The sequence below is a fragment of the Morone saxatilis genome, unplaced genomic scaffold (genome assembly GCF_004916995.1).
Source record: "Morone saxatilis isolate NCDOM2014 unplaced genomic scaffold, NCSU_SB_2.0 Contig15, whole genome shotgun sequence".
Classification (NCBI taxonomy): domain Eukaryota; kingdom Metazoa; phylum Chordata; class Actinopteri; family Moronidae; genus Morone; species Morone saxatilis.
In genome coordinates, this window is record NW_023339707.1 from 23,204,789 (window position 1) to 23,216,928 (window position 12,140).

Below are 12,140 nucleotides of genomic sequence, written 5' to 3' on the forward strand. Positions count from 1 at the left end.
TCAATAAGCAAAATGCATTTCGTGGAGGAGTTAGTTTAGCTCATTCTGCAAACTTAAAGAATAAATCAAGTTCTGTTACGAACACATTGATGAGTAAAACAGGCCTTTTCATAAAAATTGGGCTTGTTTTGACAACAGTGCTGATTGTCACACTTGATGTGAAATAGCTCATCCTTCCCAAGTTGGTTTGTGGCTTTCATCTTTTACTGAGTCCTAAAAAACACATGTTCAATTCACAATTCCTCAGCAAGTGCTGGGCTGTTATTGTTGTTTGTCCACTGCAAGGTCGTCGTAAAGCTTGGCAAATGACACATCTGAGGAGCGTCAATGTGTCTCTTCCCTCATGCATAAACTCCAGAGAGAATCAGAAAATGGTCAGGATATAGAAAATACTCACTGAATAGTATCCGTCCCAAGGCTGTTTTCAAGCCGCCCCGTTGGCTGTTTTGTGTGGTCTTTCATCTGTGACCAATGTATATTCACTATTGTCAGAACATGACCAGGTCAAAGGACAAGATCATGTTATGTTACATGTTCTCTGTGCAGCTCAGAAAACAGCTATATCACTTTAACAAAAGACAGATAAAAAGGCAAGGGTCCACCTGTTTATGTGGTTTATTGCTTTTTACAGAACAAATACGAAGCAGCAAAATAGATTTCTATTCTTTCACATAATCACTGTTTCCATTGATTGTGTGTCAGGGTAAACACTGTATATATATATATATATACTTATATATATATATATATATATATCGCTGCCATGTTTTATTTATGTAGAAGTCTTATTATTCAGTTTTCCAAAAGGGGCATGTTATGTAGCTGATATGCCTCTGGTTCTGGCTCCCACAACTGCAGTTTTACGACTGCACACTGTTTGAGTTGTTTAGATTGAATGTAGAAGAAACAGCGTATTCAAGCATAGTTTCTTATTGGGGCAATAAACCGTCTAGACAGCACTCCCCTCTTTTTCACCTTCAGTCAGTCCCCTTAAAGAGCATTTGTTTATCTGGATATATTGGCTTGTCTTTGTCTTACACTCATCAGCTGTGGCATTATATAACACATGCAGAGATATTTTAGATTGAAATAGTGGTAAAAAAAAAAAAGGCCAATATCGTGTATTATGAAGCGTTATAGTTTATTTCAGTTTAGATGTTTATCTGATGCTCATTAGAATTATATGTACAATAACAATTTTCATCATCAATTACTTTTTCACGTATGTATCTATTCTGTAGTGTCAAAATAATAGCAAATGTTCATCACAAGTCTTTGTCTAATGCTTAGAAAAGGCCTAATTATTAAATTAGTCCCTCAACAAATCCAAAAATAGCCTTAATGTTGTTATTTTCATGTACTTTGCATCTGAATTGCCTTCAGCTTTGTGTAAGAATTAACCCATTATTTTATTCAGTCTTCTAAAGTTTCTTTTCAAAGTTTAAATGTCTGTATGAATTGTGTTCTATGAATAAATTCACCTTGCCAAATAGACTGTTTCTGCATTATTGTAAGAGGAAAGCTTTCTGTGTGTATATCCTGTGACTGTGGACAGTTTATTGCCCTCACACCATTCACCCTCTTTTGTGTGATGTTTCTTTCACTCTGTTTATTATCTGAGAGCCAGGAGTAGTTTTATATACTATTATTCTTGTTATATCCTAGTGCCTCATGAAGATCATTTTCCTTTTTCTCATGTAAAATAAATTTGTATCCAAACTTTGTTTTTTCCCACACTTCAGTGATCTCAAGCGAGCCCTCAGTGTCTGTAGAGCAACATTTGTACACAGCTTGGTATGTCCTTGGTATTTCACATTCCAAAAATAAATTCCTTTCTGCATAAAGTAATCTGAGAATGAGAAAGTTACAAATAAGGTAGGTTGTCTGTCCTGTACAAGCATACTTCATATCGTCATGCTCTGAAAATAAACAAAATACTGACATATAAATAGAAATATTACATATTGTAATTGTACATTTCTATTTTTATCTGTTTGACTCTCAACGTTTACACTATTTTTTATTTTATTTTCTCTTGCTTTGAGTGCTATTCATCAAAATACCAAGGCAAATTCCTTGTGTGTGAAAACCTACTTGGCAACAGTTTCTGATTCTGAACCATTCAGTTCTATTACTCCTTTTTAAACCATGTTTTCTTTGTTATGGAATTCACCATAAACATATAGGAAGTGATTCACTCATAAAACTTTGCCCCTTTTGTACATTTTCTTCAGTAAACTTCCTGGAATGTTTTTGCAACACCAACTATGCCCACAAGGTGAATGTTAATGGGAAGCAGAACTAACAGCGTTATTCCAGCATGTTCTTTATTCCATATCACAGCACTAGATTTTAAACTGGCTAAACTGGAAACTCTTTTGTTTCAGATTAAACCAGTATTACAGCAGCACCAACACATCTGATAACTTGGGTGACATTTGTCATTTTGTCTAACATAACAGTATATTTTAGAGCATTGAGGCTTTGGACACTGACACAGGTCACAGGACCGACTATGTGACAATTTTAGTCTCATTAATAAGTAATGCATCACTGCAAATAGATGATCTCTCACAACAGTTAGCGGTATCATCTAGAGGAATAAACATTACTCAATCCTAAGGTGTAGTTGCATCAAAGTTATTGCAACTGTCTCAGCCAAAGACCACCAGTGTTTTGGATAATTACTGTTTGCATTAGCCGGAACATTGACAGTATTAAAGGATACATTTTGGAGCAGAGGCTTAAGTAATTGGGCTCAGTTGTAAATGTTAAAAGTGGGGAGACTTTCAACAACAACTTCCAGTCACAAGAACAACCACCACAAACATAAAATGCTTGTATGTTTTGTTATCCTTTAAATATACCCTATGTTGGATTAATTTCATGTTTTGTACTATTTTCTGTGATGGTTGAAATATCGTTTGCAAGCCTTCATCATAAATACTTATGTCAGCCTCCCACAAAGAGGTGCAAACAGAGTCAATGTGTGTGTGTGTGTGTGTGTGTGTGTACCCTCCATTACTGTACATTCCTGAGAACCAAACCGCTCTAAATTTGGAGTTTAGATGAACATTTATACCCTCACTGCTAATAAACACAGATCCCATGATATTTCTGGGAGAATATCCCAACAAATCTCCAGGAATATTATGAGAACATTATACAGAAGCATGATTAGATCCCCATAAGGACTTTTCCATATAGGCTGCCACACATGCACCACATTTGCACACAGGAACATACAGTGATGCTGTAGGGGGATAAAGACAGGCTAAAATATGATGTTTCCTGGAAAGAATTGGCCACCATGTGAAGACAATGAGTCCCTGCAGAAAAAAGGACTGTATACACAAACACATGCGTACGCGCCGTGTGTGAATGAGATCTAATAGGAAATCAGACAAATGCCACAAAGTACACAAGGTCACTATTCAAACGCGAATTGTGATGTTTTTTTTTCAGTTCAAAGCGCCACAGAGTAGCAGTTTCTAATCCAATGCTGTTTGACTGATCTGATCTTTGGCTCGCCTCGGTGACTTTATACATAGGTATATTTTCATGAACAAGGAAAAGAGAGCGATGAGCTGGGTGTTATTAACCCTGCCTCCATCCTGCAGTCCATCCACTAGCAGGGCTCCTCCCGCCCCCTCCTGCCGCTGCGCTCCGCTCATCAATAGGGAGCACATTTGAATAATGTGTGAGCACTTGGACTGGAGCCAATCAGCTGTCAGAGGGCCGTGATAAATCGCAATGCATTATTGATAATAATAATTACGTTGACATGCGCATTTCTACTTGAGGGGCTAATTTTCCAAGCCGAGGAATTTGTTGAAGAAGAAGGAGAGGAAAATTGTTTGCAACTCTTTGCTCCTGATGGTTGCACCATGTCGAGGCGTAAGCAAAGCAAACCGCAGCACATCAACTCCGACGAGCCCGGGTCGTTGGGAAACGGTAAGTTCACTCACACACACAGAGAGAGAGAGAGAGAGAGAGAGAGCTGGCGATATACCTCCAAAAAAAGTTCAGATTTCAGCTCCGCCATGCCATGTCGGGAACTATCGACATTTTATCTGAAAGTTTGAGGGGGGGGGAATGCCGTTTACATTGTTCCTCTCGCACTTTGACCCGTTGCTGTCCGTTGTGAATTGGGCAGCAGACAAACTTAAGTTTTTTTTTTTTACTGAAGCGACGCATGCAGAAATGATTTTAAACACAATACAGGTGTTTCGAGGCTCTTTTCCAAATGCAACACTGCTTGTGTCTCTCCTCTCATAAGATACAGTCGCATCCTTTTTTATTGTAACTTTGTGTGTGGTTCGGGCTAATTGGGACCAATTTCTTCCTAAATCTGTGTACTATTTATTTCGTGGGACAAGCTGGAGACTTTAAATCCCTTTGAACTTTTCTTTTGGGTCCATTGAAGCGTGTTGTACCTGTTGAATGTTTCATACATTGTGAGGTTGGAAGTTGTGTGGCGAGGAATGACTGCCTTTGCTGGTCAGGATGCTTTTTTTTTTTTTTAATGTGTATCTATTTGTATTTATTTCCCTCAGATATTAACTCACTGGTCTCATTTATCATGACGCATCACGTTGAATTGGTGGCAGATATTAGCGCGTACTTCCAGAACGCTTTGGCTGAATTTAGATGGGCATTGTTACAGTTGCCATTGTTTATTGTGTCGCAAATTAATTAACTCCCTACTTGGAATTTCACTGCATCTAATGTAACGACGTGTGTATATATTCGGTCACTATTTTTCTTTTGGTGTGATGTGCTTGCAAGTGTGCGCCAAAGTTGGGGTTTTTAAACAAAGGTGCCCAAAAAACTGTATGAAATGTGACTCTGGAGTAAGCTGACCTAAAGGCAATAAATCCCCCAGTTTAATGCATGACTGTTTCCTTTCGTACATATGTGGAGAGGTGGGGGATGGAGCAGTGGCCTTTTTTTGTGGAGCCTGGGTGGGGGTGCGTTTTGGTGTTGCCATATGCATGCTCAAGCGACCTCACCTTATAATTGGGGAAACTTTTGTCAACGCGATGTTTGCAGAGCCGCAGCGTGCTCTGAGTTGTACCTGAGAGTTAGAACATTGATGTTTGATATAAGATTATATGTTACACACACACACGTCCCATGAATTGAATGATTAGTCTGACCTCGTGTCATGTACCCAAGTAAAGGTGATCACATACAGGTCATGCGCCGTCAAGTGGTAAACCAGAGCGTTGCCTCCTTATTTTTTTTATTTATTTTTTTTTAACTACACAATCTACAAGTTGTGATTTTATTCGAAGAATAAGAGACCACATACATATTCCCGTGTGTACTATCCACATCGAGTTAATTGCATTAAGATAAGAGCGCCAGTGCAGTATAGTGCGCATATGTGGGTGGCTGAGCCTTGCTCACTGTTTCCTCATAGATCAGAAAGTAATGCAGTTTGCAACTTTTGTGTGTGTGACACCGCTTCAATGCCTCCTGGTGAGCAATTAACAAGTCCAACAGTTTCCTCGGGCAAATGCAAACAGGTGGTCTACTCCCTTTCTCTGAGGCATTAGCATTTAACAATACACCCAGTTGTGAAATGGCCTCTTGGTTAGCAGACAAATTAAAATGCACACAGGAGAACTTATCAGGCTTTCACAATACTTCAAGGTAATCAACATTAGATTACCCACTGTATTTTGTTATATTCACGCCCAGCTTTGAATTTTAAACTTGATTTTAACGTGATTTTATTGTGCATTGTAGAAGCTATAATCAGACTTTACTGGATTTTAGTTTGGTACTGGTTGTAAATTGTGCCCCACATGTGGTGCCGGAAACAGATCTCTTTTTTTTTTTTTTTTAGCAAGTGGTTGGTGGCCTGTTTCAGAAACACAGTAATTCAATGTCCATGGGTCTTTGTCTCTTTGGACATTGTTCTGGATCATGTCAAAGGTAGATGATTGCCCTCTGCTGGCCCTGTGGACAATAGCCAAATTAAAGCCCTTACCAGCCCTTGTGCTGTGACCTACAAGGAGTGGACAAAATAAGGTTAAAATCAACACATTGTCACAATGAGAGCAAAAAATATAACATAAGCCTCACAAAGTTGAAATGTATTGCATGGCTTTTTTTTCTTTTTGTGGTTTTTCAAGATATTGCATGGTGGTGGTGTTCATAATCCGTTGCCACAATTTGACTTATCTTGACACAAAATAATATGGTTTTAAAATTATACTTTTTTTTTTTTTTTAAATCTTTTAAGTAACTTATTGGTCAGATATTGTCATAACTGTATATAAAAAGCATTAATTTAGTTCCTGTATTCTCTTGATTTTTAGGAATTCATCGAGATGAGCCGGCTGAGGAGGTTGGAAATGAAGTGAAGAGGTTCAGAATGGATGAGACCAAGGTCTGCAACAAATGCTGTGCCGAATTCTTCGATGAAGCAGAATTCCACGAGCATGAGAAAAATTGCACTAAAGGTCAGCAAGTGGTCATCATGAAAGATGGAGATGGCAATGAAGTGCCAGAGGAATATTCACAAGGCTCTCCCGAAGGCCTTACAAGCGACCATGACGATAGCCAGTCCAGCAGTCATTCCCTATCAAATGTCAATACAGACCACCTGGAAAGAACAGAGGAGGAGTCCAGCATGAATGCAGAGGACCTGGGAGAACAGGATCAGACAGAAATGGCTGCCAGCCCTGAGATGAATTTCCATCCCCTATCCAAACTGCATGATTCAAATGTCACTCTTGAAACCATGGCAGACACTAAAGTGGCTGTCTCCCAACATTCGTCAAAAAATAAATCTTTGACCTCGTCACAGGAAGCCCTGCAGTCCATCCCAATGATCTTGGAACAGTTGGTTTGCCTCCAACAACAGCAGCTACAGCAAATTCAACTCACAGAACAGATTCGAATCCAAGTAGCCATGATGACTCCACAGGGTCTCCAGTCGTCAGTAGGGGCGGTAATGGACCCTCTGAAAGCCCTCGGGGCACATCTCTCTCAACAGCTGTCCGCTGCAGCAGCACTGATAGGAAAAAGGACCGGCAGTCAGAGCCTTTCTATGGAGACGATGAAGCAAGGGAAACTACCTCTCCCCACTGGCATCCCTACCTCTCTACCTGGGGGACTAGGTTCGATGACTTCTAAAACAGACATTTTGAAGGGCATTCCAGATCTGGCCAGCCGTTTACCAACACTACTGCCACAGTCACCAGGTGTCATGGGTTTCCCTAGCACCTTCACTAGTATCCAAGCAGGTATCGAGGCCTCGAAAAAAGTGAAGACGAAGATGCTGAGCCTCCCACCAGAATCAAAGAACGGTGACTCGTTATACAAGCACAAGTGTAAGTACTGCGGCAAGACCTTTGGCAATGACAGTGCTCTCCAGATTCACTTGCGTTCTCACACCGGCGAGAGGCCCTTCAAATGTAACATTTGCGGAAACCGCTTCACAACCAAAGGAAACCTCAAAGTGCATTTCCAGAGGCATAAAGACAAGTATCCTAACATCGGCATGAACCCACATCCTGTGCCAGAGCACCTTGACAATATTCCCACTACCAGTGGCATTCCCTTTGGCATGTCTGTGCCCATGGATGAGTCAAATCTCACTGAAATTAAGCCCATGCTAAGCCATCCTGCTGCTGGGTTTCACCCATCATCCATGCCAGTCTTGAAGACAACATTTGACAGTTTTGCAGAGAACCCCTTTTCCCAGCGACCCTCCCCATCAACAAGTGATGGTTCCCCATCGGTTTCCTCTGCGTATGGCCAAGAAACTGGTCTGGATGCTAATCAGAAAGATACTAAAGAACTTTTTGGAGCACTGCATCATATGAATGGTAGTGCCCTCACAGAAGAACAAAGCTCTGGAACTGCAAAACTTCAGCAAATGGTGGATGGCCTGGAAAAGAGGACCAGTGACCCCAACGAGTGTGTAATCTGCCATAGGGTGCTCAGTTGCCAGAGCTCACTCAAAATGCATTACCGCACACACACTGGTGAGAGACCCTACAAGTGCAAAATCTGTGGCCGCGCATTCTCCACCAAGGGTAACCTCAAGGCCCATTATGGAGTGCACAGGGCTAACACTCCTCTTAAAATGCAGCACTCATGCCCCATCTGCCAGAAGAAGTTCACCAATGCTGTGGTTCTGCAGCAGCACATTCGTATGCACATGGGTGGCCAGATCCCCAACACCCCTATGCCGGAAAACCAGTTTGAAGAAGCAGAAGCAATGGAGTCCTCTCTACCAGAGGAGACGCCTCTTGATACCAGTGGTTTTGAAGCAAGCATGGAGGATCACAAGCCAGAGCTGAACTCCCACAAGCCAAATGACACCTCAGATCCCCTCCTAGATTCCCTCCCATCTGCCTCTGAGGAGCAACCGCAGAAGCATGTTGCCCCTGCTGTGCTTTCCAGCCTAGATGTTTTGAAGAATCTCACCTCTGCTCTTGCACTGAAACGACAGAGTAGCACCGCCTCAGAAAGCGAGGGAACATCCAAAGAATCCCCATCAGCTCCCAGAGAGCAGGAATATCAGAATGGCCGTAGTCCTGCCATTTCTGACTCCGCCATGTCATTTCACTCCTCTTCCCCAGTAAACAACAACATGAGTAGTTGCAAGTCACCTGAATCTGCTTTTGATGAATATCCCCATAGTGTGCAAAAACCAGAGTCTGATGGTGGTGCTCAAGGCGGCACAGAGTCGAGTGGAGCCCTTGACCTCACAGCTTCTAGCAGCTTTACCCCCAAAGCGATTAAAGAAGAACCTGGACTTCCATTCACAAACGGAGACTACGGTGAGTTTATTACTGAAGAAAAGTATTTTAGAGGCTGTCATGTTGAATGATTTGATCTAATTTTTCAACTCTTGTCCCAACAGTTCCTAGTAACATGCCTTTCATGAGGATACCATCGAGTCTGGCCAGTCTGGAGATGAAGCTGCCTATGGAGAATCCTTTGGGCCCTCATGGTTTGTTCAGCTCCCATATGCCTCAGGGAACAGCCATGCCCTCCTCCATCTCGGCTGCGCCGCGACGATCAACCAAGCAGCATGTGTGTCATGCCTGTGGCAAGAACTTCTCATCTGCCAGCGCCTTGCAGATCCATGAGCGCACTCATACAGGGGAGAAACCTTTCGCCTGCAACATCTGTGGCAGGGCTTTCACCACCAAGGGAAATCTAAAGGTAAATATTTGTCTGAGAAAAGTGCTGAATAGACCATTTCCAGTCCATTTTGTGTCCGTGTGTATTTGGGAATAATGTGTTGGGATTGTAATAAACTATGTCTTGTCTTTTAGGTGCACATCGGCACTCATATGTGGAACAACACGTCGCGGCGTGGCCAGCGTCTCTCTCTGGATAATCCCATGGCACTCATGGCAATGAGCTCTGAGGCGAAGATGTTGCCAGAAATTATGCAGGCCCCCAAAGAACTCGGTGCTCCACAAATGAACTTTGACCCGTCTCTGTGGAACCAGTATGCTGCTGCCTTCAGTGGTGGCCTGACCATGAAGACCAATGAAATATCAGTCATCCAGGGCGGTGGCATCCCACTCCCTGGGAGCCCTGCCGGCGGGCCCCTGATTGGATCCACTGGAGGCCTCATGAAGATTGATGGATCGCACTCGGGCTTGCCTGCCACCTTGGCCGAAATGGAGAAGAACGGCTCCGACAGTGTGCCAAAATCGCAGTTCCCACATTTTATGGAGGAGGGTAAAATTGCAGTTAATTAGGCTTTCTAGCCATCAGTCAATTTATTACCTGAACTCGGTTTTTGAATGTCCCCTCTCTTTGAATGAGGTACAATCAATATTCAGAGAAAACTTTGTAGAATTCTGCTTAGTTTGTTTGAATTTTTCCAGTAACTTCACTGCAGCTCTCTTCCTCCTGATCTGAATGATTCTCAAGTGTTATTTTTAGTTGAACTTGATATAACTACTGTAGTTGTATTTTATTTTATATAAATATATATGCGGGTATTTTTTTCCTGTGCGTTTTTTTTTCGTTTTGCTGTCTATCCAGAAGTTTGAATGTATAACTTACTTGAAACTGCTTTAATTCAGTCTCCTTGATATTTTTGAAGGATTTTGACTTTAATAGGAAAGGTTTCAGGGCATGACTTTTTAAGGACACCATGTCTGTGTTCATAAATAATGGTGTAGTTAACAGTATGTATCTTTAATGACTACTTTCCCTCCTATTGTGTGCCATAGGTTTTATGACATTGTACATTTCTGTAGTGGTAAATGTCATTCGTGCGTCTCATTTTTGAAGGGGCTTTTGATCAGATTGGCAGATTATTCCAGCGTCTTGTCTATCACATCAAGGTGCAACAGTTCAGTCACCAGTTTCAGATAATGTAGATTATAAAATAGGCTTTCATCTTTGTTGCATTGGTGCTAAGATACAGTAGTTAATGACTCAAACCTTTTTGCCAAGTGCCTAACCCGAATTGTACATGTTGCTGTTGTCTTTCACTGCACCAAAAGCCTGTTTATGAAGGCTCTGTTAGACTGATAAATTAATGTGTTGTACTGTGCAGCATTACACGTATATTTCATATTTTCATCAGTTTCTGAAAGTCAAGTTCTCACCCCCCCCCCAACATATTCCACTTGTAAATCTGCAGTCAAGTGTAGTTGGCTGAGGTCTGAAGGCCTCTAAATGCTTTATGTTCTCATGCCTGCACTTTATTTCAGGTTGTAGTTACATTTACATTTTATAGTTACATTTCACTGCTTTTATTGTGATGACTGAACAGGGAAAGGGCAAATCAACAACTTTGTTAACTTTTCCATCCTGTCAGATTGTTTGAAACAACCATTTAGAGTAATTTTCAGACTGAACTTTTTTTTTTTCCTAGGTTATTTTACCAACTTGTAGCATCATTAATTTATTTATACTTCATAAATGCTTGAGTTTAGGGGGTAAGTTCTACCTCGTTTAGATTTTAGTTGTCCTCCACCCCCCCTACTCTCAACGCAATGATCTGTACATTTTCCGATACATTCTTGAGTTACGGTTTTTCATTCTCAACCTGCTGAGTTGAACAGTAATGAATGTATCACTGGACACTTTACACAACTCAGAATGGTCCGAGTACTTTGTAGGCCCCTGCTGTACATTCCTTATCGATATGCATTTGCCAAGTTGTGCCTTTCTTTAGCAAACCATGTCAAAACTGCTTTCAAGTTGTCTCTACAATTCAAGTAATGTTGAGCCAATTTGGCTTGTTTACAATGTAAATGTTTTTTTGTTGTTTTTCCAATGTTTCCTTCACCTAAATGTTTTCTGATTTTGAAAAATAAAATCAGGGTGACTTTTTCAACACTTTTTCCTGTCGTTACTTTACCGCAGAAGACTTATTTGAGCTGATACCCAGAGCCAAGAAGTCTCTGGCTCTATACAGTAGGCTGCAAATGTTGGAGTGTTTACTAACGAGTAAAATGTACCCTACCCCTAGGCTAACTTCTAAGATGGCACACGAGCGAGTTTGAATACACATAAAATCCATAATTTACATATATTCACCTTCAGATGACTCAAGTGAAATGTTTTTGCTATTTTGATGACCCATGAGAAGCCATTAATCCCTTGCCATTTTGCATCCTCAATGGAAAAACTATTTGCATCCACAACTGAAAAGTGCTCTCCAACCATGTGTCCACAAACCATTTCAGGTTAGTGTCCTTGACCCTTATGGCATGATGCAATACTCATAATGGTTATTATATACTAAAGCACAACAAAGACTGCTGTGCCTCTTCTATTACAGACTGATGTCAAAGTAGTAGTGACAATGTGGTTGTGTACATTAACTCATCTATCCTCTTTCTATGCTTATGTAATCTGTTAAGATGTTCTGAATTTTGGTCCCCACAATGATTTGTATCCAAAATAGCTATGATGTCTGATTCAAATCTCAACTAGTATTTTACTGTACTTAGGCTGGTTTCTGCTACACTCACACTGTAAACTGCTTTTTGTCTGTCTGCAGTAATATTTTATCCACCTCACCTAACTACAAATATTAGAAACAGCTTAAAACATGAGACAATCCAAGACAACAGTGTGAACTATAGCCTTGTATGGATTACAGTATGCATGTTATTGTTTCTCTGGTCACATAGTAG

General features: G+C 41.0%; 1 protein-coding gene across 1 annotated transcript; it reads left to right on the forward strand.

Annotated features, from left to right (window-relative positions):
• Positions 1 to 3,829: 3,829 nt before the first annotated feature.
• Positions 3,830 to 11,335, forward strand: sall4 (spalt-like transcription factor 4). The gene is made up of 4 exons (XM_035655984.1): positions 3,830 to 3,954; positions 6,330 to 8,804; positions 8,888 to 9,192; positions 9,306 to 11,335. The coding sequence occupies exons 1-4, from the start codon at positions 3,888 to 3,890 to the stop codon at positions 9,738 to 9,740; spliced, it is 3,282 nt and encodes a 1,093-aa protein (XP_035511877.1). The 5' UTR covers positions 3,830 to 3,887; the 3' UTR covers positions 9,741 to 11,335.
• Positions 11,336 to 12,140: the final 805 nt, after the last annotated feature.